Genomic DNA, 27765 nt, shown 5'->3' on the forward strand with positions numbered 1-27765 from the left:
CATGGTTTCTCTTTCTTTCCAATTTGTTTCACAGCTTTTTCCAGAATCCAATATCTTCTTTCTTGTTCCTTCACTAACATTCTTATAATGTGGCTGCAGTGCGTATTTCCTACAAGATTCACCTCAGCAACTTTTATTGTAGCTTTTATTGTAGCACTTGCCAAACTGAAAGTTACCACCCCACAGAAGATGCATGGAAATACTACAACCTCTAAGGTCCCCTCCAAACTGCTGACCATTCTGATTTGAACACTTATCACCATTCCTCACTGTCACTGGATTAAATCCTGGTACTCTTTACCTTTTGACTCATTACACACAGTAGAGTGGTACGAGAATGCCAATATGTATCTTCTCAAGGGCACTTAAGAGATGGGCAGTAAATGCCAACCTTGCTAGAGTTCCCACATTATCAACATTTGTCTTGAAACAAATAATCTTTCTCTTACATGCTGTTCATATTGTTTGTCAGCAATTTGTTTGCATCCAGAAATCTCCCTGATTAAAACTATACCATGGGTCTATCACATCTTTTCCCATTTTCTCCCATTTTATCACCTCATAATATTTCATATATTCTGTCCCACTCTAAAAAATTGAGTTTGTTTAAACTCTGGTTGTTTAATTGGCTTTCTTTTATTTTCTACCCTCACCTCTAATGATGAAGGTCAGAATATAAATCCAGTAAATCCAAAATGGTTCTTTTCTTCTACTTTGCTTATTGTTCCCTTTTAATCTGTTAATACTAAATCAATGCTCCATTGATCCCTTGGGGGTTTCTTAAAATGTGGTTGTTGATCAAATAAATGTGTGCTCAAGAGAGTCAATTTTCTAAGCTCCCTCTATAGTTGACAACAGATAACTACTAGTTACCTGTTGATGTTACTAAATTCATGCCATTGCACAATTTCATGGATTCTTCGAGTTTAATGATAGCCCAGTGTTTGTTAGGACATTATTTTGAATGCTTTTGTCATGCAAAGTTACCTTTCATCTTGGCTATGATTTTCTCTTTTCATCAGTCAGACTGTCAATTTCAAAGAAATCTATGCAATAGAACATTGGAAATAAACTCCATCCATTTGCCTTTATCACATTTCACATTTTTTTTCGAATGTTTGGTGATTAATACCAACTTCATTTGTGTTTGGAAACAAATATTTAAATCTTAATGTCCTTATTTCTCAGAGGCTAATAAATCATTCCTCTGGCTTTCTGTAATTCTGATGTGGCTTGAGTGAGCTGCTTGCCTTATCTCTTCTCTCGCATGTAGCAGTATAACTACTCAAAGTCACTTGAATATTGATCTATCCTTTCTTTCATCTCTGAAATTGAAACCAGTTGGAGTCAGGTGTTGGCATATCTCTTGTGTCAGGCCACCGTTTGCTTGTCGTTTTCACCTATTTCAGATGTTAACCTATTACACAAGCACCTTAAGTACTATCATTCCTTTTTCAAACAGGAGTGAGGAATGTAGATTATTGATATTTTTCTAAAAACTTTTTCTGTTTTTGATTTTGGATCAATTAATATGACTACTCATTTATAATCTATCATACTGTGAGGAGTAGATATTTAACCTCATAGACAAAAACCTTAATGCATTAAATGTAGACAGTGATTGATTTTCCAACTTCAGAAGTATAAATCTATCTCTGAAGCCATATGATTTACTAATCCAAATATCTTCAAGTGGTTTGTGATAATATTGCACAGTACTTTACTTCGCAAAATTTACTGATTAAATCTCTGTAGACGAAAAGCAATGGCTAAGAGTTATTTTCCAATTTGAGCATAGTTTATTTCCATTTATTAGAGATCTTGAGACACAGGGCACAAGCTAATCTTCTTACATGTGGAATGTTCCTATTCATTCCTCAGAAGCAATAAGATGTTTAAAGGCATAGGCTACCCTTTCTTGCGTTTCATTATTCATAACCATCAGATCAATCAAACCATGAAGCTACATGTTTTTAATGCTGAACTATTATTGTTCTAGTGCATCAAAATTAATCTAGTGAACTTCATTCAGGCACTTGTCATTGAGTTAGCTCTATGGAAAGTCATACTATTTCTTCATTGGGAGCAATTATCTCCCCAAATCTGGGGAAAACCTAGTGCAGATATTTAGTAGTTCTAGGAGTTTGGTATAAATCTAGTTTGTCAATGGATAGCACTTAAACACTGCTTTAACTATAGCTAGCCCTAAATTTAGTTCACATCCAGACTATTGGCTCAAGCATGATGCAGGCAGCTTGACCTCCTCTTTAGCCATATCATTCAGCACTACATTTTATGTTGCACATCTTGGATTCCATTTATCCTTGTTCAGTTTGACATCTTTAGTTGGCATTTATTTTACTATAACTTCTGGATTTCATTTATGATCTCATTCATAGCAGTATTTTAGTCTGAAGTATCATTTGACACAATAGTACTTTCTTTTTTGGGGGCGTGGACCAGGGGAACAAACTATTGTATTCAGAAGGCTAACCTCTCCTACAATGGAGGTAGGTAGCCATTGCTTCTGGTGGAATTTTCTGTAGCCATGTAGCAGCCAAAAAGGAATATTCCCTCTTGGGAGGCTACTTCAACATAGTTGGTGATCTCTACACACTGAAGTCCTTTCACATCTCTCAGCTCATATAATGGCTATTTATGAGCACTTATTCAGATTAAATGGCCACTATTTTCATTTGATGAATTCTCCAAGCACCCAGCCCAGCTGCAGAGGGCTGGTGAGATCATAGTTGGACAGTCTGAACTAATGCCTAAGACGGCAATGTATGTCTAATTATTTGTTTTTTCCAAATTGTCTTGAATGTACCATTAGCAGACTAATTTATTTATCTAGTACAGCAGACCAAAAATTAATTATTTGCTTCAAAATCAAATAATGGTTTTATTTTCAATAGTTCAGGCTAGATATTATCAATGGTGTAGATAGTAATTACATTTGTGGATATGGATCATTCGGGAGGCAGAGGGGGTTATTGAGAGGAGTTACAGGGAGGTAGTCACTCCTCAGGTTCAAGAAAATGGCAGATGGGTTACAGTCAGGGGACGGAAAGGGAACCGGCAGGCAGTGCGGGGATCGCCTGTGGCCATTCCCCTCAACAATAAATATACTGTTTTGGATACTGTTGAGGGGGGAAACGGACTTACCAGGGGAAAGCAGTGGGGCACAGGGCTCTGGCACAGAGTCTGTCCCTGCTGCTCAGAAGGGAAGGGGGAAGAGGAGCAGAGCAGTAGTCATTGGGGACTCCGTAGTTAGGGGGACAGATAGGAGGTTTTGTGGGGACGAGAGAGACTCACGGTTGGTGTGTTGCCTCCCAGGTGCCAGGGGTTTGTGATGTCTCTGATAGTGTTTTTGGGGGAGGGGGAGCAGCCCCAAGTCTTGATCCACATAGGCACCAACAACATAGGTAGGAAGAGAGATGGGGATTTAAGGCAGAAATTCAGGGAGCTAGGATGGAAGCTTAGAGCTAGGACGAACAGAGTGTTGTCTCTGGTTTGTTGCCCGTGCCATGTGCTAGTGAGGTGAGGAATAGGGAGAGTTGAACACGTTGCTACAGGGATGGTGCAGGAAGGAGGGTTTTGGGTTCTTGGATAATTTGGGCTCTTTCTGGAGTAGGTGGGACCTCTACAAGCAGGATGGTCTTTATCTGAACCAGAGGGGTACCAATATCCTGGGGGGGAGATTTGCTAAGGCTATTGGGGTGGGTTTAAACTAATCCAGCAGGGGAATGGGAACCAAAATTGTAGTTAGAGTATAGAAAAGGATGAGAGTAGGGAGGTCCGAAATCAAGTTTCAGGGACACAAGATGGCACCATCAAGCAAGAAGTTGGTTTGAAGTGTGTCTACTTCAACGCCAGGAGCATCCGGAATAAGATGGGTGAACTTGCAGCATGGGTTGGTACCTGGGACTTCAATATTGTGCCCATTTCGGAGACATGGATTGAGCAGGGATAGGAATGGTTGTTGTAGGTTCCAGGATTTAGATGTTTCAGTAAGAACAGAGAAGATGGTAAAAGAGGGGAGGTGTGGCATTGTTAGTCAAGGACAGTATTACAGTTACAGAAAGGATGTTTGGGCACTCGTCAACGGAGGTAAAATGGGCTGAGGTTAGAAACAGGAAAGGAGAGGTCACCCTGTTGGGAGTTTTGTATAGGCCTCCGAATACTTTCAGAGATGTAGAGGAAAGGATAGCAAAGATGATTCTCGATAGGAGTGAGAGAGACAGGGTAGTTGTCATGGGGGACTTCAAATATTGACTGGGATCACGATAGTACGAGTACTATAGATGGGTCAGTTTTTGTCCAGTGTGTGCAGGAGGACTTCCTGACCCAGTATGTAGACAGGCCAGTAAGGGGCGAAGCCACATTAGATTTGGTACTGGGTAATGAGCCCAGCCAGGTGTTAGGCTTGGAAGTAGGTGAGCACTTTGGTGATAACGATCACAATTGTGTTATGTTTACTTTAGTGATAGAAAGGGTTAGGTTTATACCACTGGGCAAGAGTTACAGCTGGGGGAAAGGCAATTACGATGCGATTAGGCAAGATTTAGGAAGCATAGGATGGAAAGGAAACTGTAGGTATTTAAGGAATAAAAGAATGATGGGAGTAAGATTAGGACCAAGCAAGGATAGTAGTGGGAAGTTGTGTGTGGAGTCAGAAGAGGTAGGGGAAGCACTAAATGAATATTTTTCGACAGTATTCACTCTAGAAAACGACAATGTTGTCGAGGAGAATACTGAGATACAGGCTACTAGACTAGGTGGGATTGAGGTTCACAAGGTACAGGTTTAGAAATCCTGCAGAGTGTGAAAATAGATAAGTATCCTGGGCCGGCTGGGATTTATCCTAGGATCCTCTGGGAAGCCAGGGAGGAGATTGCCGAGCCTGTAGCATTGATCTTTAAATCGTCATTGTCTACAGGAATAGTGCCAGAAGACTGGAGGATAGCAAATGTGGTTCCCCTGCTCAAGAGGGGGAGTAGAGACAACCCTGGTAATTGTGGACCAGTGAGCCTTCAGTTCTTGGTAAAGTGTTGGAAAAAGTTATAAGAGATAGGATTTATAATAATCTAGAAAAGAATAATTTGATGAGGAATAGTCAGCATGGTTTTGTGAAGGGTACCGTAAGAGTCAGTGTTGGGTCCACTGCTGTTCGTCATTTTTATAAATGACCTGGATGAGGGCATAGAAGGGTGGGTTAGTAAATTTGCAGATGACACGAAGGTCAGTGGAATTGTGGATAGTGACGAAGAATGTTGTAGCTTACAGAGACATAGATAAGCTGCAGAGCTGGACTGAGAGGTGGCAAATGGAGTTTAATGCGGACAAGTGTGAGGTGATTCACTTTGGTCGGAGTAACCGGAATGCAAAGTACTGGGCTAATGGTAAGATTCTTGGTGGTGTAGATGAGCAGAGAGATCTCTGTGTCCATGAACACAGATCCTTGAAAGTTGCCACCCACGTTGATAGGGTTGTTAAGAAGGCTTACAGCGTTTTAGCTTTTATTAATAGAGGGATCGAGTTCCAGAACCATGAGGTTATGCTGCAGCTGTACAAAACTCTGGTGCGGCCGCACTTAGAGTATTGTGTACAGTTCTGGTCACCGCATTATAAGAAGGATGTGGAAGCTTTGGAAAAGGTGCAGAGGAGATTTACTAGGATGTTGCCTGGTATGGAGGAAAGGTCTTACGAGGAAAGGCTGAGGGACTTGAGGCTGTTTTCGTTGGAGAGAAGAAGGTTGAGAGGTGACTTAATAGAGACATATAAGATAATCAGAGGGTTAGATAGGGTGGACAGGGAGAGCGTTTTACCAAGTATGGTGACAGCGAGCACGAGGGGGCATAGCTTTAAATTGAGGGGTGATTGATATAGGACAGATGTCAGAGGTTGTTTCTTTACTCAGAGGGTATGGAATGCTTTGCCTGCCACGGTAATAGATTCGCCAACTTTAAGTACATTTAAGTACTCATTGGACATGCATATGGACGTATATGGAATAGTGTAGGTTAGATGGGCTTCAGATTGGTATGACAGGTTGGCGCAACACCGAGTGCCGAAGGGCCTGTACTGCACTGTAATGTTCCATGTTCTATAGTTAAGTGACTTTTAATTGAAGCAAATTATCACCTATTTACTGAAGAGACTCAATAAATCAACACTGACCATTTTAAGACTTTCCTTATTTATAAATGTGTTATTATTGCCTCTTTACAAATTAATTTCCAAACAGACACTTTTTTAGGTGCTGAAGAGCTTATGCTCGAAAGGTTGACTCTTTTGCTCTTCGGCTGCTGCCTGATTGGCTGTGCTTTTCCAGCACCACACTTTCCAACTCTGATTTCGCGTCTGCAATCCTCACTTTCTCCAACTTTTTATGTGAGACCTTGAGATCAATCTGTAAATATGAAGCAGCTTTCCTTTGAAGCCATTTTGTTACTCAGTCACCAATTATCAACTTTACAGAGTAGTTTGTTATCGATTATTCATAGAGCCTTATTTCCCACAGGTTAAGCAAAATTTAATGTGTTCTTTTTGAGATCAGTGTGTACTAGTTTTCAAAAATAATACAACAATGAGAGAATATAAGTGTAACAAAATGAAGTGTCTTTTTTTTTCAATGATGTATCATGATTATTTTTTTCTTTTTATCATGACTCATATGTCATGTGTCATGGTCAAAAGTTTGCTTTACTTGCTATGGACCCATAATTGATTTTGAAACTAATTTTAATAAGGTCACAAATAGAAATTGAGCAGCCAGGGGTTCTTGTAGTGCAGTGATAGTTTCCCTACCTCTGGATAGGATAGCCAATAATTGACCTTTTTAAGGGGCTGAATTGATGGCAATTTGAGAGGTTCTTAACCAGAGTTTAATTACTGAGGTGGCAAGAGGAGGAAGACCTCACAAGGACCAACAAGTCCTATTATGTCCTCACTACCTCCAGGAAAAGGAATTTTACACCCCTGTCAGGTTGAGTTCATCTTTCAGTATCATGGAGCAGATTCAGTAGTTATTTTCTACTTTTTGTGCAATAATGGTTAAACTCATAACTATTGTAAATCTAAAGTGTATTGTGGTTTGTTTGTTTATCCAGTTAATATTTAATAAACCTATTTGGTAAGTTATAACTTAAAGCACAGCCTTAGGTGAAGTCTTTATTTTAACCTCTTTCTGTAGTCAAGGAAGATGACTTAAGGCATGTTATTAAGCTTACTGAGTCCCTCAGCAAGTGTAAAGTGATCTAGATGCTGAGCGGAATTTTAAAAAAAACACACTCCTAGAAGAATTGGTAGACATCTAATGATGTAGCTTCCAAAGAAAAAAAGTGAAAACTCCAAAATACATCAGTAACCTTCATCCATGTCACTAAAGACCTTCCTGAATGTGTTGCTGGTTTTTTTTCTGCTTTCCTTTAATTTATGAACTTGGAGCATTTCACTCAGATGTCCTTATGCTCCAAGTGTATTACACTGCAAACCACTAGCAGCATAGCTTTTTTTAGAGTATTCAGTCTATTCCAACAGTTTTCAAATAGTGAGTTTTGAGAAGATTTGTAGCTCAGATTGTGGTTCTGCATGTAAGTTTGCTCGCTGAGCTGAAAGTTCATTTTCAGATGTTTCGTCACCATACTGGGTAACATCATTAGTGAGCCTCTGGTAAAGTACTTGTGTTAGTGACCGCTTTCCATTTGTTTTAGGTTTCCTTGGGTTGGTGATGTCACTTTCTGGTCTTAGGAACTGACATCACCAACCCAAGGAAATGTAAATACGCAAATAGAAAGCGGGTCCCTAACACCAATGCTTCACCGGAGGCTCATTGATGTTACCTCATATGGTGATGAAACATTTGAAAATGAACTTTCCAGCTCAGCGAGCAAACGTACTTATAGTTTTCAAATACTAATTGTTTTTTAAATGGGTTTAATTTTCTCCCTTTCCCTTGCTAAATGTTTAGGATTTCAACCTTATTAACATTCTGGATAACCAGGTTTCAGTAGCTAACTGCACATGATTCCTAATACTTCAAAACTGTCTTGTTTCCATTATTTTACTTGCAGTACCATAGGTCTCATTCGTTTCCTAACACAGAAATTAAAATATGAAAATTAATTAATAAAAACTGGGCAATTTTTAATACACAGAGCTTATCTTAATGTCCAGATTGCAATGATCTCCAGGTTCAGATCACAAGTTGAAAAGATCAGTGACAAATATTTTCATTGCCCCATTTGTTGGCAATCAATAGAGTAACAATGAGTGATATTGGTGATGTCTTGAATTTGATTTGGGTTTGTATTATCAGCTACTAAAACTATTTTGCTTGTTTGCTGATTGGTTACCATCATCTAGGTTTTCTTTTTCTGTGAAAGACCTTGCAGAGTGGTTGCACTTTCGGCAGTTAGCATTTACATTTTCATATTGAGTCATTTTGCAGCTACAGCAACACAGCACAGAAAGTTGGGAAAAAAGAAGCTGCGGTGTCAGTGCCACATTAATCACACCAAATAAGCACAGTATCTGAAGAGAATATAGATAAATGGAAGCTGAAATTTCAGCTTCACGCTATTCTTAGTTCTAGATGTATCTCCTACTGAAACAGGAGCAAATAGAGCAACAATAAATTACTTTGATTTCTGGCATCATTCAGGATTTGTTATTACCAGTTAATAAGCAGGGGGAAAAACATCCTAGCTGAATAAATAGGACCATAAGACCTTAAGAAATAGGAACAGGAGTAGGCTCAAATCTGCGCTGCCATTCAATTCGTCATAGAGATGTACAGCATGGAAACAGACCCTTCGGTCCAACCTGTCCATGCTGACAAGATGTCCCAACCCAACCTAGTCCCACCTGCCAGCACCAGGCCCATATCCCTCCAAACCCTTCCTATTCATATACCCATCCAAATACCTTTTTAAATGTTGCAATTGTACCAGCCTCCACCACTTCCTCTGCCAGCTCATTCCATACACATACCACTATCTGCATGAAAACGTTGCCCCTTAGGTCTCTTTTATATCTTTTCCCTCTCACCCTAAGCCTATACCCTCTAGTTCTGGACTCTCCCACCCCAGGAAAAAGACTTTGTCTATTTATCCTGTCCATGCCCTTCATAATCTTGTAAACCTCTAAGGTCACCCCTTCAGCCTCCGACACTCCAGGGAAAGCAGCCCCAGCCTGTTCAGGCTCTCCCTATCGTTCAAATCCTCCAACCCTGGCAACATCCTCTTAAATTTTTTTCAATTTGTAAAATTCCATTTATTTTTCTTTTAATTGATATGGGATTAGAAAGCATTGTGGTTCAGTAAGGTAGTGACCATATATGAAGATGAAGATTTTGGCCTCCTTTATACAGCTGCATTCAAATACACACCATCTTTTCAGATGAGTATGGTTCTGACATCTCATTGGAATCTCCAGTGAATTTATTTTTCTAATTAAGAGCACCATAGGAACTATTGCTTGTACTCAATAGATGAAGATTTATATCTGGTATCTGTTCAACCTCATTATTCAGATTAAGTAACCTTAAACCAAAAGAAGCACCAATAAATTCTTGTTGTTAATAGAGGACTGGATGTTATGGTGAGGATGAGTTTTATGCACCCCTGCACAAATTTTGGGGCCAGCCTTTCCCTGTCTTTGCTTAGCTGAACTATCCAGACTTACATTTGAGTGCTGACCCTTTAATGAGGATGAAGCAGGTCCTCCATCCATCTTCAAGGTGGTGTCCCACATAAGCTGAGATGATGCCCCTCTGGCGACCTGTAAAATTATGAAAAGGATTAAAATAGATGAAATGGCCATGGGTGAAAGCAGCTGATGGCACAGTGTTCATCTGATTCATCCATCTAATTGCTTTTTGCCTGTGCCTGGCACATAAAATTCGATCCATTAGATTTGTTTTAAATGATGATCGCATTTGCACTTCATATCCATAATCATTCCTAATTAAATAAATGAAACCTTGTATGATTTGCTACTTGCTTTCAAATACTAAAGTCTCCATTAATAAGAAGTATGGGCATAGCGATTTAGCACACTGTCCTGTTTACTTAGCAACCCGATGCAAAGTCTGTTCAGAGAAATGAACTGAAAGTGTTACTATTCCTAGCTCTTGAAGACCTTGTGTGAAACTAGATTAAAGATTCTTAACGATACTTGCATTGGATATTTGTTCCCAGCTGTTCAAAATTCCACATCAATTGGCATGTGAATTGGCAATCTCACTCAGTGCAAGTGAAAAGAAAGAAACTTGTCTTTAATTAACAACTCTCATATCCTCAGGCCTTGCCAAAGGCTTTGTAAACACTGCAGTACTATTTGAATATTGGGACATCCATTAGCTGATTTGTGCAAAATGAGATCTCGCAAACAGCAATGGGACAGCTGACTTGATGATGCTAGTTGAAGGATGAATATCAAGCAACACAATTTAAATTGAATGGAGTGTGTTCCCAACACAGGAAACAGGATGCTACCTTTAAAGATGGCTACATGACCTGACTGTGCATATGCAGCTACACACACAATGCACTTTCAACAGCAAGTAACAGGAAGCCAATTTTGTTGTTCATTAGTATACCTCAAAAAAGCTGCAAAGCACAAGTGCATCAAATAACAGATGTTAAACAAAAGTTGATGGACTATAAAATACAATCATACTGATTACCACCAAAATTAAAAATATGACAAAGATAGCTTCTAAATGCAAATCTGAGCTGGTAAAATATAGCAAAGTGTATGGTGTCTGTTAAAATACAGCGAACATGTACTGTACAGTTTTCCAAACCCCAATTCTAGAAACTGGGTTTACACTAGGTGGCTGGTTTTCAGTAGCGCAGGCACAATGTGCAAGCGGCCTCTTTTTATGCTGTAAACTTTGTAAAAAAAAACTTCTGCATTAAATTGAAGCACCTCTGCCAATGAACCTCTGAGTTAAACAAGAATTGTATTTCTTTGACATCATGGAAAGTGAAGTATATCTATGTTTCTGATGGCCTGGTTTTGTATCAGGAGTGCGATGTGAGATCGGCAGACTGAGCATTAGTTAGTTTCCCTATAAGTTAATCAATTTTGCTTGGGACTTGATTTTAGTGCTGACACCCTTGATTTATTCTTTCCACTTGATGCTGCAGCAGTCAATGTTGAGCCATGGCATCAACTGGACTCACCCAAGGGTACTTGGATCTTAACAGGATGCTGTTTAAGTACTAATTGAGTATGTTTGTTATTGCAGCTAGTACGGAATCGTGCAAACTGTAACCCAACCCCAGTTAAGTTGATTAGGTAGCCAAGAAAATTCTGCCTTAATGAAGTGTAAGCTACTGAGTGAACACCTGTTTCGGTTTCAAATGCAATGCATTTAATATACCAAATGGCAATTGTGCAATTGGCTATAATGGAAAAGGTAATGCTTAATGCTTTGTGTTTATTTTCTTACTTAGTGCTTTGTGACCAGTTTAAACAATTGTTCAATTTAAAGTTTAAGTTGTGGAGACTGTATTGTGGTGAGCAGGTTTGACAGATTAGATTTAGTATTAGCTAGGTAGCTAGTCATGTCATGAATGCAGCTGGTACACTTTTCATTTCTACTTAAACTGCATTTGTGGCTGCCACCACTGTGCATGCATGCCATAAAATTGGAATCTTACTCTTAATTGGCATCTTGCAGCAAAATACTGCATATTATAAGTTATTGTAAATCACGTCTCCAGGGCTAATGAGACACAAGTGCATTTGGGAGGGGATCTTGGCAGTAGTCTTTAAAGTGTTGGTGCCAAAGAAGTACAGTTTCTACTTGGCTTCTAGAGGTTCATTGGCAGGGGTATTTCTACTCAATCTTATCAATTTAATGTGGAAGTTTTAGAATGCATAGTTTGCAGTATTAAAAGAGGTCACTTGCCCATCATGCCTGTTCCAGCCAAAAAAAAAGCCACCCAGCTTGAGACCCAGTTTCTAGAATTCCATCCATAGACTTTCAGGTTAAAGCACTTGAGATGTAAAAGCAGAAACATCTTAAGTGAGTCAAGGGTTTACGCCTCTACCACATTTTTCAGGCAGAGTGTTCTAGAGCCCACGGGTTGAAATTATTCCCCCTTTTATTTTTTCTGCCAGTCACCTTAAATCTACTCTTTAATCAATATGAAGGTAAAGGGGCTCTTTCAATCCATTTTGTCTGAGCCCCTCATAGTTTTGATTATCTCAATCAAATCATTCATTAGCCTCTTCTGCTCCAAGGAGAGTAGCCACAGCCTGACCAGTCTTTCCTCTCATTGCATTCTTCCAGTCTTGGTTACATCCTTGTAAGTCTCCTATGTACACTTTCCATTATAATTACATCCTTTCTGTTGAGGTGACCAGAACTATACACAGCTGAAGCTTGATGTGCTAATTTAACTTTTGGTATTAATTTATTTTTTTAATGAAATATGGTTTAAATTAAATTAATTGCATTGGATATAATCTTGTTTCATTTCTGAATAGCGATCTGTTGCAGTCTTGTTCAATGATAAAGGTCACACTCTTTTAAATAGTCCAGTGTTTCTCATGAGCAAATGGCATGGATGCAAAGTTATGCTGGATCAGTAGTCCTGAATTTAACAGATTCTGAAGATCAGTTCAATTGACCTAGTATAGACCATAAAAGCTGCTACTTTTTTTTTAAAAGTCAACTGTTCACAAATTATCTCACCTGGTATGCACATGGTGCTTGTTCTATTCCATAGGGCAACAAGGAATGGACAGTAAATTCAACCTTGCTGATGTTACATACATCCCAAGAGCAAATTGTTTTTTTTTAAACAAAGCCTGACTGCACCAAAGGTGCCAGGAGTACAAACCTTCAGCACTCTTCACATTTAATGTTTAATTTTCAACAGCATGAATAACAAACAAATAATAAATATTTTTCAGACAAGCTACAGGAAATATTTTGGATGAGAAAAAGTTTTCTTTTTAATTGCACCATTGTGCAAAAGCATTTTGTGAGTGGTGGTGAATCAGCTGTCTTTTCTGCACTCTGCATTTCTTTCCATTGAGAGCTGTTCATTTAAAACGCTCTCAAAAGGTCAGTCTTACATTCCATTTTGTAATGTCTTGAGTTACTTCTTTGTGAACTGAATAAAAATTAATTATGCAACATTTAGAAGTAAACTTATGTATTGAATGTTTCTTGCAACTGAGAATGGAGAAAAAAAATGTTGTACTGATATTTCTGTTTAATATTCAAGGTCAGCTTCAATTTCCAATGGGTTTCATTAAAACATTAATTGCAGAATGTCATATTTTCATCATGTGGATACAATTATGGTGCTAGTATTAGCCTGTAGCAGATTGTCATCAGAGTTGGAACAATGCATTTTAATTCCCCTGAGTAAGAAACATTTTGCCATGATTAGCAATGTAAAGTAGTATTTCTTTTCGTACACTAACTGAAGATACAGGCTCTTTACTGGTCATCATTGTCACTTGCTGTACATAGCTTATTCACCTAACTATTCTATTTCTCTGAATCTTCTCTGTGAGGCCTGGAATTTCTTTCAATTACCATCGCGTAAGCCTTGCTGCGTTTCTTCCCAAGGAAATTAATGCCTAATTTTAAAATAATAATTGAAAAGGACAAAAGATTTTTTTAAGGATACTTAACTGGACCAGGACTAATTTTACCAAGTTGTAAAGGGATGGATCGGGATAAAAGTAGGTAACCAGAACAGTGATTACACAATGGGCAACATTCAAAAAAAGAGATTCGGAATAGGTAGACTCATTCCTTTTATGGCGGGCAGGGAGGACACCCAAAGCTAGATTTAGCTGGATAACATAAGATGTAACAAATTAAAATGAAGTAGAAACATGAAACTTATGACAAATGTGTTTGATCACTATAGCATTGAAATCCAGGCTGAATGCTGAAAATTGAAGATAGAGTACGAAAGTAGTGGTTAACATAAAAGAGAATGCAAAACTATTTTATACACATGAATTGTAAAAGGGTGCTCAAAGTGAAAGTAAGACTGATAACAGACCAAATAGGAAACCTGGTTCTGGAGGCAGATGATATAACTGGGGTATTAAATGAGCATGTTATTTTTGATACATATTAATGAGCTGAACCTGAGGTTATAGGACATTATTTCAAAGTTTGCAGTTGCCATGATATTCAGAATTTACGGAGCAAGAGAGTTGACTTTTCGGGCATAACCCTTCATCAGGACTCGAGACTCTCCAGCGTCTTCAGTCCTCACTATCTCCTATTCAGAATTTATATTAAACAAATGTGGAGGGTGGTAACAGACAACTGAAAGACATAAACAGGTAGGTAAAATAGGACATCAAATGACAGATTAAGTTTAATGCTGAGAAACATGAAGCAATACATTTTGGTAAAAGGAATGAAGAGAAATAACAAAGTGAATGGTGCAAGTTTCAAAAAGGATGCTTGAATATAGAAACGAGTGTGGGTAAATACTTGAATCTTTAAATGTAGTGGGACAAGATGAGAAGACATTTTTAAAGGTGCATGTGGTAATTTGCAAGTGAGTTACTCCAAATCTTTATAGAACCGTTTATAAAACATCTGGAGTATTGGATTTGGGCCCCATACTAAAGCAAATGTGTGGAAGCCTTGGAGAGGAGATAATGGAGGTTTATTAAAATGGTACTAAGGTTGATCAACTTACAAGAAGATAAAGATGATATTTGATATAGGTGTTTCAAATCCTGAAGGGTTTTGACAAAATAAGTAGAAGAATTTGTTTTCAGTGGCAGAAGGTAACCAAAGAATGGGTTTTGGGTGTTTATCAAAAGAATTAGAGGTGACACAAATAAACATTTTTATGCATCAGCATTTGTGCCACACAAGTGACTGCCAATGACCATCTCCATCAAAAAGGAACCTAATTGTTTTCCCATGACATTCAAGGAAATTTCAGTAGCCGTATCCCCACTATTAACATCCAATGGTTGCCGTTGACTAGAAACTGAACTGACCCGTTATCTTCATACTGTGGCTACAGGTGCGAAGTCTATGGTGAGATACTCATCCCCTGAATCCTCAAAAGCCTGTTCGCCATTTACAAGGCACAAGACAGAAGTATGATGGAAACACTTTCCATTTTCCTGGATAGATGCATCTCCAACAACACCCAAAAAGTTTGACATTATCCAAGAAAAATTGATTGGCACCACACTGACCACCTGGCACATTCAGTCTCTTGACCATCAAATGACAGTAACAATGGACAGTATGTACCATTGACAAGATGCACTGCACTAACTCAACAAGACTCTTTCAACTGTATCTTCTCAGATCTCTATCACGAGAAGATCAAGACCAGCAGATGTCAGAAGTACACAAGATTGCAAGTTCCCCTTCCTGTTGCGTATCTTCCTGTCTTGGAAATAAATGGCAGTTCTTTCGCTGTCACTGGGTCAAAATCCTGTAACACTCATCCAACAGAACTTTGGATGTTTCTATACCAAAGAAGTAGCTCACACCATCTTCTCCGGAGCAATTACAGATGGTCAATAAATTTTGGCCTAGCCAGTCAAATGTGTCTCTGCTGAATGAACAAAACAAAATACAGTAAGTTTTCATTTCGATTGTACTCCCTGGAAGAATAATGGAAGCTGATTCAACAATCAGTCTCGAAAGGGAATTGAGGAAATTCCTGATATCCAAATGTTTAGTTATTACCTATGAAAATGAGAATATGTTGAACCCATCTAATTAGTTCCACCTCCCTACTCTTTCTTCATATCTTTCCTATTATTATACAAAACAAAGCTATAACAAAAACAAGTGATTCTGACAGTGAGGCACCAGTGGCACAGGGTGCAAATAGAATGAACCCACCAACACAGTTTTGCAGTGACAGGAAAAACGCCTAGAATTTCTCCCGGTCCCTGGTATTAATTTGTTGAGAGTCCTTTTGACATATTGTTAGAGTGCCAGGTATTTCCTGCCCAATTTCAGTCCAAGATAACACGCTGTGGTAGGAATGTTAGTTTCAGAAAGTAAATTTGTATATTTCTGACTTTAACAATAGCTTTTTGAAAAATGCATAACAAAGGGAAGGTGTACAAACTATGTTTTTGTGACTCTGCATACTGATAGAATTGCTGTTCTGATTGAACTGTTCTGGTGAAAGAAATGAGAGACTGGATCAAGTATAAATTCATCTCCAATGGAACCCTGGTGATGAAATGTTGGGGAGCTTGACTGTAAGTTTGAGCAAATATTTAACGCTGATTCCTATTCTTTCCCATCATTATGCAAATTTTGTACATCCAAGAACATTAGATGATATAACATGTTCTTGAGCAACAAAGCGTTCCATTTTATCCTCCACACATTAAAGTTTCAGATTGATACTAAAGCAGGCCACAAAATAGCAGTATAGAGGCATTGCTATTTTATGTGGAGAGTACAATACTTTAAAAATATCTATATTTGCAACTAAACATTCTGTAGGTAAAAATTAATAACATAAGCATTCAGTATTGAAGCTAAGACTTCACTGAAGACACTCCATCTAGATCATTGAGCTTCTTCAGTAAGTATCTCATACATCTACAATATGTCTCAGAAGATAGGAATTTGATTTCTGATCTCTGCTTAGTTAATTGATCTCCATTTAGTGGGGCTAGAACTCCATGCTAATAGCATTGTATTGTCTCTAAAGTATTGTGAAAGGGTGAAGTATTGGTCTGGCTCTCTGTTCCTGACATTTTCTAAGAGCCTGTATTGGAAGGGTTCTTATGAATATTCTTTCAAGGGTTAAGTGAGGTTTGACTGAAACTCCTCATATGAGAATAATCCTTGGCTAACACTCTGGTCTCAAATTTCTTGGATTGAATTTATATAGAAATTTTGCCCATATTTATGCTGATAACACTGCCTGCCTTGCCAATATGTGTGGTATGCCAAATATCCTGCATCTAAACAAAAGGTACAAATTGACACAAGCAGAAATGTAGTACCGCCAATTTGTTGCCCAGAGTGGTGTTATACTCTTGCAGTGTTGATAATAATGTGCTTGTGACTTCATTACTCCCTTGTTTATGATTTTTTATTGTAACTAACCAAAATTAGACGACTTCCACAGCTTTATCAAGTCTAGTCTGAGCACATAACCCAGTTTAAACATCAGATTTTTCAAACTTCTGTGGACAACAATACTTGAAAGTAGTAGATTTTTCAAAACATAATTTCCCCAGTCACAGTAGTAATGTGATTGTTAAAACAAAATACCACCCATAGGCTAGTGAAAAAGGATGCCACCAGTTTGAGTTTAGTTTCAGGCATTCTTTAATAGCAGCAATTTTAAGGAGTTTCTACTCCAATGTTTGTTTTGAACATCTCTAATAACCTTTCACAGAATCCTGAGCGACTGATATAAACTCTTGTGGCATACATCACAGACCTGGAGGCCTGAACTGACCTCCATTTATCATTGAGACATTTCCTGACAGCACAGAACTTAGATAGGCTTCTTCCCTGTGTATTTTTCCATTCTTTTAACAGATGCTTAATAGAGATTGTTTGAAGACTGCAAAGAGGTTTTGAAAGGCAGCCTCTGCTATGAAGGGGCAAGGGCTTAACAAAAGATTCTCATTATTAAACACAGTAAATGAAATGATTACATTGCTAATTTTGAAAACAGCTCTAGCTCCTATATTTGGCATGCAGTGTCAACTAGCATTGAACTTTATTTTATTATTTGTAATTAAGGGTTGGAAGTAGTAAATTTAACAATTATCAGTCAACCTAAGGTTTTTACAGCTGTTGAACTAGAAAGGGAAGACCTCAAAAAAATCTGTTTTATTGTAAATATTTTGTAATTCACTAATCATCTTGCGATATAACTAGGTACATTGTACAGTCACTCTGGGAATATTATACAAACTGCCATCTTTCCACGATCTGGAGCTGTAGCAGCCGAAATGCCAAACCTTGTTTTCAGTAGTGAATAAGTAATAAGGCTGTCATCTGAATAGATGACCTACATAAAGCACATTAAGAAAGAATATTGCCTCATCATTGAGGCTGTGTTCAGAAAGTCATAAAATCAGCTCAGTTCTGGAATGTGAGTCCTTGCCACTGATTTGTGCCTTAACGTGATCTATATCAACTTTGACCAATGACCGATAATAGCAGTACAGAACTGAATTTCAGAACAAGTGAAAGCATGCCCACAAATTACCAATGCAGAAACACAATGATATTAAAATTTGGAGAACAAACATTATAAAATTAAATTTGTTTCATCCAACATTAATTAAAGATCTCAAACATTAATGTGCAACTAATAAAAGACAGAAGGGTACTGGAGTGCATGGTAGGCAATGTGCAGCACATTGAAAGAAGGGTACATGCAATGTAATGGTTGTGAACTTTAGGGTTTTGGAACAGTTGTGAAAGGTGTTGCATTTGGTAACATTCTATGATTTGGCAGTACTGCAGATGACAAACCTTGGAGAAGTTAAATGGATGGGCCACAGTTTCAGGAAGAGGAAATCTCAACATCTTCGAATTAGAGGCAAGCTCCATGATCTGTTATTTGGAGCAGAAGGTCTTGGGGTGTTGTGGCATGTATTGTGGTTTGTTCTGCAAATCCAAAATCAAAAGTTCTGTCTTTGCATTGGCAATATGTGGGCATACTTTCACTTGTTCTGAAATGGCCAGATCTGGTTACATTAAGAGCACACTATGTCACAAAGCTAGTCCCTTTTTTCTAAAAGCTGTTCCTTGGCTCAAGGATACTCTACCTGATTTTTTTCAGAGGGGCAATAAACCACGCCAGGCTCCAATCAGGCGAAGGTGAGGACTGGAGATCGGAGTCAAAATTAGAGGGGTGCTGGAAAAGCACAGCAGGTCAGGCAGCATCCGAGCAGCAGGAAAATCAACATTTCGGGTAAAAGTCCTTCATCAGGAATGATGAAGGGCTTTTGCCTGAAACATTGATTTTCCTTCTCCTCAGATGCTGTCTGACCTGCTGTACTTTTCCAGCACCACTGTAATCCAGACTCTGATCAGTCTAGTTTGGTACAGAGATGAAAAGGATTTTGAGGCCCTTTGTTTATATGTAAACAGATGAGACTTCAGGCCGAAGTAGTCATGTTTTAGAAGTGGCCTGTATAAAGAAAGGGGTGTGGTCAGCTCTCTAGCAGAGCTGAGCAGTGTTAGTTCAGTCTTGAACTGATTGTAAGTTCAGCTCTCTCTCTCTCTCTCTCTCTGCATTCTAGCAGCATTGATTGAAAAAAACTGTAACTGGCCAAACTGTGATTAAGCCATTTTAAGGACAATTACTAGACTTATTCTTCTGTCTATTCTAGCCAGTAGGCACTGCTACATCATACTTCCATGAACTGCTCACTCCCTCTCTAGCTCTTCCATTGGGACAGGTTGATGCTCTCTCTTGCTCTGTTACTCTCTCTTGCTCTGTTACCCACTCTTCCATCTTTGCTCAACATCATCATGCCATGCTTTCTGCAATACAAAGTAGTAGCTATTGTTTAAAAGTTTAGTTGATATTGTCGTAAAATTGATCATCTAATTTGTATTCAAGTCACTCCTCTTGACAAGAATGCAATTTGATTTTTCTCAGTGACAACAGAAGTTACCACGTGTTTAATCAGTGCAATTTATCACTTTGATGTTAGTCTGTCTGTTTCTGACGTCTGTCTCAAGCAGGCAGCATCTGTTTTTTTTAAAGAAAGATCATTCAATATAAGCTTTATCTGAATCAGGCATTTTACATTTGTCCTCTAGCATTTTCTCAAATATCTTTGAAAACTAACCAAACTGAAAGTGTTTGGGACTACAGGGACGCATTGCATCCCTTTAGCCAACTAAATGTTGCTGATGCATCCAGGGCAACTATGCAAACAGTGTATATTCTAATTGCAGTATGTACCTAACAGGGTGATAACTCTGGACGAGAATATTAAGTCCAAACATAGGCTTCTGAGAAACACTGAAGCTTTCAAGTAAAATAAAATCAATGAAGGTACCCAAGGACACAAAAGATGACTTTATACTTTAAGTCCAGTCAAGTTATTGTAAAACATGTGCTTTCGGTGTCTTTTTGATCTTAAATTCTGAATCTTAAATATTTCAGCTATTAACAAAAGACATTTTTCCACTTCCTTTATTGATGGATCCTCCTTACTGATAATTAAGGGGCGTCCTAAACAGTTTTTCTCATTGACAATTTTCTAGCTCCTTCTTATATATCTAGTTTGTACATGCTTTATCGTTAGTTTGGATTTGTTGATTAAGATAAAAGCTGGATTACTGAGACAATAGTTTTTTTCCCAATCTAATAGATAATACATTGCCGCAGATTAACACTCACTGATGCCTTGGTTGAGTTCAGGGTCTCATTATGTTGGGAAAATATAGCTATGATCTGGCATTCTACTTTTTGCAGCCTTTTTTAACAACATGCCATATTATATATTCTATTATAAGATTTTATATATCATGGCAATGTAATACATCATTAAGTTTTACTTTATGTAGGCAAATGTGAGTATACTTTGATTACATGTGGATGAATGTGCAGTCATAAAGTGAAAATAGTGAGCATTTAAAATACCCTACATGCTGAACTGAAATTAGAAAGTTCTGTCACATTGTCAAAATACTTTGATAGAAATTAATCTGAACTGTTTATTTGGGTCCATACTCAACCTTGTATGATCAATGTGGATTTGAAGAGACCCTAATAATCAACAGAAATTGACCTTATTGCCTGCCCACTCACTGGTGCCACATGATTTAAAGGCCATCTCAATCCGGATTAAGCTCTTCATATTTAAGTGGCTTGATCCCTGTTTAAAAAGCCATGCAGATTTAGAGTCGAGGTCAATGTCCATGTTTATTAGGGGCAGGACATTCCACTGCTGAAATAGTATGCTTTGTTACTCCCTCGGTTATTTTTATTCTACTCAGCTAACATTGTGTTCCTATTATGTTTAACTGATATTTTATTCATAATCAATTAGCAGTAAATCATCTTTTAGTAATTCTCAAACTCTATTCATTTCTCTTTCTCTATGTTTGGCACATTGAAGTTATTGACCATATGAAGACTTTTCAGCCCATAACAACCTATGTTCTACACTTCACGCATTCATTCTGCTCCTCATAACTACAATTTTTCACTGAGAGTAGTCAAGATATATCATCAGTATTAAATTGATGGGATTTCCCCACACTAACCTGACCACCCTTCCAATTTTTCTTGTTATTTTATAGGTCACACCAGCACAATTTCTGTCAATGCATAATTATTACTTATATTATTTCTATAATATGAAATATTGTAGACAAATGCATTTTTTAATCCTTCAAACTCAGTTTAAATTGATTTGTTATAATACCTAGTCATTGTAGACAAATAATTCGAAGATTAATTCAGTCCCATTGTAATGTCCTGTTATGTGATCAGATTACATTTAACAACTAGACAGCACCATTTTGCAATTATACCTGAGAAAGTTTGACTGTTATTCTAAGCCTATCAACCTCCAACACAAATCCGTAATCAAAATCAATGAACTTTTGTATCATTCATTCTAGCGACTTCCTGGTTGAGTTATTCACAGTGAAACATCATTAATTTACTGTATGTGGTTGAATGATATTGATACATGAAAGTATGAATCATTATTGACAATTTGAACACAGGCAAAGCTCTATTTAACACATACCAATAAACACCTATTTGTACATAAATGTGATGATCTTCTGTGGTTTAATAACAAAAAAAATTATTCAAGACTAGGCAAGTATTTAATGTATCTTTTTCCATCATGTCCTTAAAATACCAACTGATACTTAAACCTGTAGTTAATATCTGGTCACTGCTTAAAAATGTCACAATTTGCTACAATTTACAGGTTACCTGCAGGCTACCGTCTATTCTTTCTGACCCTTAATCAAAGCTCTGTATTCTAGCTTCTGTGATTTATTATTTTTGTTTCCCTTATGTCCTAATGCTATCTTGCCAATTTCTGTTCCAACTTCAATCCCAATAATCCGCCTACCATTGCTCAGTTACTTCCAACTATTCTAACCAAAAATCCGTAACGGTTTGAGCAACCTCAGTAATTTTACCACCACAGATCTTTGCCACCACAGATATGTTAAATCCAATGAAATAATATAAATTTACAGTGAACTGCCTTGGTTTCACTTTATGATGAGTAATTCCACAATCATTTATAGCATGTTATAAAACCTATCTACTGAGCCATAAATACAGCATTAATATCTGGGGAGACTTTTTCCATGAATCTTATGGACAACATAGCAATGTTTATGGATTTATGTACAGTTCATTTCTTGCCTTTAAGAGCCAACCTCTCCCTCTGTTAGCACTTTTGCCTCCCCATTTAGTTAGCACTACCATGCCTAACACTCCAGTGAATGTTCTCAGTCCTGCCAGGTTGAGGTTATGCACTTTGGTGAGGCATAGACAACGTTCCAAATGGAGAAAGTTTTGGAAATCTGAAGCACAAAGGGACTTGGGATTCCTAGTTCATGAATCTTTAGAGGTTAACATGTAGGTTCACTTGTCCATTAGGAAAGCAAATGCAATGTTAGTATTCATTTTGAGACAGCTAGAATACAAGGGACCAGAGATTACTGCTAAGGCTGTATAAAGCTGTTGTCATTTGGAATATTGTGAGCAGTATTGGGCCCCATATCTCAGGAAAGATATGCTCTCCTTGGAGGGATCCAGAGGAGGTTTACAAGAATGATCCTGAGGATGAAGGGATTGTCATACGAGGAGTGGTTGGGACTCTAGGTCTGTACTCAATGGGCTTTACAAGGATGGGGGAACAGAGGCGGGAAGGTCTCATTGAAACTTAGCGAATACTGAGAGACCTGGTTAGAGTGGACATGGAGAAGATGTTTCCACTAATAGGAGAGAGTAGTACGTGAGAGCACAGCCTCAGAGTGGAGGGACATCTCTTTAAAACTGAGATGAAGAGAACTTTCTTCCATCAGAGGGCGATTAATCTATGAAACTCATTTTTGCATAGGGCAGTGAAGGTCAAGTTATTGAGTGTATTCAAGAACTTATCTATCTCTGTCTTAATTAGAAAGGGGATCAAATGGAGATGGCAGGAGAATGGGGTTGAGAAACATTATCAATCATGATTGAATGGTGGAGTAGACTTACCTAATGGCCTAATTCTGCTCCTTTCTCTTATGGTCTTTATAATCTCTGAATGTAATCTCCGAATGTGCTAGATTAGATGCATTTTTTTCCTTCTGATTGAACTTTATACCCCTTTATGTTAAAATTAATAATCATCATTGATTCATTAACTTATTCTCTTGCAGGACTTTGAATCTATGCCATACTAGATTTCAATTATCTTCCAGCAATCCTCAGGATTTTAAAAATGAGTTTTTTTTTGTCGCAGAATCATTGCTTCTTGACTTATCTTATTTTGACCAATGATGGTGTACTGTTCTGTAGACTTTGGTTTTATTAATTTCTTAATAAAAAGATGATTAAGTTTTCAGTGCAGCAGGATAACATCATTATAGGATTACGTTTGTGTCATACAATACCACTAATCTGTTAACCAAGCATTCTTATTCCATTAAATAGACTGAAAATAAAGTAAAATTCTAACTAGAACTAAATGCATAACTGAAATCAAATGAAAATATCTTTTAATATTTTTGTTTTAATATTCTTGGTCAATCATTACAATATCCCCTCCTCTTCCATAGAAATGTTAATGCTTTTTGTTTTTAATCTGTCACCAGTTATATGAAAATAACATGATATGAGAAATTTAATTTCATTTTTTGATATTCATTGCCCACACAACCCACAATATCTGCAATAATGAATCTATAAATTAATGGTTTACGTTTTCATGATACTCCTTCCTAACTATCTTTTTGACTGTCCTTGATTCCTTGTTTCTGACATGGCATATCTTGGACACATTGCTTTTGTGCAACTGTTGCTGACATTGACCTATATACAGATGGCTTCACAACCACTCTTTCCTCTGACCTTTTCCTTGACTACAAAGTGCAGTACAAAAAACAGCTAATATAGGAGAAATGAATAAGACCCCCCGAATGATCTTTCTCACTTTCTGAGCTGAGTGGGTACAACTGCCTTTTGGATTTATTTTTTTCTCTCAGTTTGCAAGATGCCATTATTTCACATTCACAGCAGCTAAAGCAGGAATTACCAGATCTAGGAATAAATCATGCACTTTATCTTTTCAATTGGGAAATAAAGGGAAGAATAAATGGTAGTTTGGAATATCCAACTAAATAAGCACCACATTTCTTGTAATTGCTAACCAATGGATAATGATGGATCTAACATGATTTAATGCATGCTTGATAGATAATCATTGTACCATATTTTAGGTGGGCATTGATTTTCTTCTTGCACTAAGACTATCTCCTAAGTTGTAGACTGTTGTTTGCAGTATTTGTTCTATGCAGCCTGCACTTTGTTATGCCTGACTCCAATTGCATTTTTTTTTCTGTCTTAATATTAAAAGTATTAATACATTTTGACCTGAGGAATTCAAATATATCTCGTATGTTATTCAGTAAAGGAGTCATTCAAAAAACAAAGAAAATATGAATTTTTTGACCTTCATTTTCAAACTGTTTAAACAAAGTCTGTTACTGTTCCTTTAAAAGAAAGGTCTAAGGACAAGCAATGAGTTTCAGCAGAATATTGAACTATGGGGCCAAATGCAGTTGATGCCATCCAAGCCTGCTGCCTTTGTTTGGATTACATTTCAATTTGGATACAAAGACTTGTAAATTTATTGTGACTCTTAAGCCTGATTTTGACCTGGCAGCACGGACATTGTACAGTACAAATATACTTAGCTAATCCAGTTTGCAGATGACCCCAAAATTGGAGTTGTAGTGGACATTGAAAAAGGTTACAATGGAATCTTAATCAGATGGACGAATGGGCCGAGAAGTGGCAGATGGAGTTTAATTTTAGATAAATGTGAGGTGCTGCATTTTCCAAAGGCAAATCAGGACAGGACGTGTAGACTTAATGATAAGGTCCTGGAGAGTGTTGCTGAACAAAGAAACCCTGGAGTGCAGGTTCATAGTTCCTTGAAAGTGGAGTCATAGATAGGATAGTGAAGAAGGTGTTTGGTATGCTTCCTTTTATTGGTCAAAGCATTGAATATAGGAGTTGGTAGGTCATATTGTGGCTGTCCAGGACTTTGGTTGGGCCACTTTTGGAATATTGTGTGCAATTCTGGTCTATGTGCTATAGGAAGGATGTTGTGAAACTTGAAAGGGTTCAAAAAAGATTTACAAGGATATTCCGGTGCTGGAAGGTTTGAGCTGTAAGGAGAGGTTGAATAGGTTGGGGCTGTTTTCCCTGGGGCATCAGAGGCTGAGTGGTAACCTTCATAGAGGTTTATGAAATCATGAGGGAGATGGATAGGGTTAATAGACAAGGTATTTTCCCTTGGGTGGGAGGGCATAGGTTTAGGGCGAGAAAGAAGGATTTAAAAGAGACTAATAGGCAACTTTTTCACGCAAAGGGTAGTGTGTGTATGGGATGAGCAGCCGGAGGAAGTGGTGGAGGCTGGTTTAATTACAATACTTAAAAGGCACCTGATTGGGTATATGAATAGGAAGGATTTGGAGGGATGTGGGCCAAGTGCTGGCAAATGGGACTAGATTAATTTAGGATATCTGGTCAGCATAGATGAATTGGAGTAAAGAGTCTGTTTCCTTGTTGTATATCTGTATGAGGGTAAAAATAAAGAATTCATCATAAGCCAGGGTGCTGTTAGTTTGTTGCAAGATTACTGGGCATTGATGAAAATTAACTTGGCACATATGATGTAGAAAGAAATTTCTACTGACATGGTTTCAGATTCGTGAGGTGTTATCTTAAATGGAACATAATTATGCTCTGACCATCTCTGTAAAAGAACCTACCAGTTTTATTGACCATGCAAGTAGAAAATGAAGCGTGTGTCTCCAGTAAAGATGCAACATGAACCTCTCCCTCCCAACCCCCAGACCATGAGCTAGCTATATTCCAGAAATAGGATATTCAGTCTTTTGGTGAGGGATCCTGCACCTTTGCACCAGAATAAATTAATACCACTGCAAGGGCAGTATAATGTTATCGAAAACCACCCAACCTAAACCGTAAATTACCTATTGCTTTATAAGATTGTCATCTCCTCGAATTTGATTTATTACAGAATATCAAACACGTGAAGAAAGAGGCGCCAGACTCCAAGTTGTACAGTCTGCCAACCGTCTCGTTAGACACCCTCAACAGGATCAACTCCACCCGTCTGCACATCACAGAAGAGGAGAAAAACTGCCCTACCAAGCCCGAGGCTGAGAAAGAGAGCGTTGGAAAAAAGGAAGAGCCGTCAACAAGGTCGCCTGAAAAAAGCAGTGTGGACCAGCTGGAATCACTTAGCGACTCTTTGTACGACAGTTTCTCATCGTGCGCCAGTCAAGCGTCTAATGAGGTGTAGGAGTCAAAGGTAGAATAGGCCGCTAAGCAGCAAGGTTCGAATGGTACCGTAGCGAAATGAATGGTGTCGCCGGTTTCAACTGAAGGCGGACAAGACATTCTTCGGACAGTGGAATACAGTTAGAAATAAAACTGGGAAACGCTGCATGAATGAATGAACTTACTGTTTTTTTTTAAAAGGAAGACAATTTTGCACTGTATAAATGTAATTGTTACTTTCTGTAAATTAGAAAATGTATCTGTAGCAATAAATGGCAAACAGTGGTGCAATTTTTCCTTTGGCTCACATGTTCAGCTGGACAGTCTGAGATCACAAGTTCGAGTTGATTTATTTTTCTACATCTGTGTTTGCGGTTTATTTGAATTGAATACCAATAGGAAGGCACTATTCGTACTTTTGGAAACGTTAAATGCGGCGTTTCTAATAGTGCGCATTATCTCTAAGCAGTTTTTTTTTAAGACAAAACTTATCAACTGCAATATTTGTACGTAGGAAATAGACGGACTCAGTCCAGAAGATGCATTTGTAACTCTCAGGTGACGACATTTTTGAAGAAAATGGATAACTATTTCCCACCGCCTACGTGGTTTTGTCCATTTTCCTGTTTTATTTTTCAAAGCCATGTCAGGGATATTTGTAACATAACTGTATTGTGTTCATTTTAAATGTTGTACTCCATTAAGAGCACGTCTCCCGGAACGAGTCAGCCGAACCGCTCTGATCATTTTCAACTTCCCCTTTTTAATCGTTTGAACAACTTGGTCCTAAATCCCAGCTGCAGTTGCTGTGGGGAAACCGTCTTCTTCACAAGAAGATCCCGCTGCTCCGACTGGAGCTTCCCGCCTTTGGAGATATCCCCACCCCACCTTGTTTATTTACTGTGAGGCTTGTGTTCATAGGTGTGGGGAAGGGACCACATTTCAAATGGTGTGTATTTTTTCTAGCTGTGAGATATTTATATCTACTTTTGTACATGGAATTGTAAAGTAGTATATTTGATATTTTCTAGCATACTGTACACAAGTTTTTGAATTGGAACGGCTGATATAAAGTGTACCAAGTGTAAAAATAAAATCGAATTCTGGCGGTACCAACAGTGTTACTTCAGTATCCGGTGCAATCTTAGATGTTTATATTAGAAATTGGTGTCAGATGTTCACGCAAGGAGATTGCCAGAACAAATAAAAACAATGTTTTTTTGCTTTCAAA

General features: G+C 38.0%; 1 protein-coding gene across 10 annotated transcripts in view; it reads left to right on the forward strand.

Moving 5' to 3' along the window:
• Window positions 1-27765, forward strand: part of nckap5l (NCK-associated protein 5-like) — a 657886-nt gene extending 630121 nt beyond the window's left edge. For all 10 annotated transcript variants that reach the window (XM_043694066.1, XM_043694059.1, XM_043694057.1 and 7 more), the window contains one exon: window positions 26272-27765. In XM_043694066.1, coding sequence (XP_043550001.1) covers window positions 26272-26556 — 285 coding nt within the window. In that variant the 3' untranslated portion in view covers window positions 26557-27765. The remainder of the gene's footprint in view (window positions 1-26271) is intronic.

The sequence above is a fragment of the Chiloscyllium plagiosum genome, chromosome 7 (genome assembly GCF_004010195.1).
Source record: "Chiloscyllium plagiosum isolate BGI_BamShark_2017 chromosome 7, ASM401019v2, whole genome shotgun sequence".
Lineage (NCBI taxonomy): Eukaryota > Metazoa > Chordata > Chondrichthyes > Orectolobiformes > Hemiscylliidae > Chiloscyllium > Chiloscyllium plagiosum.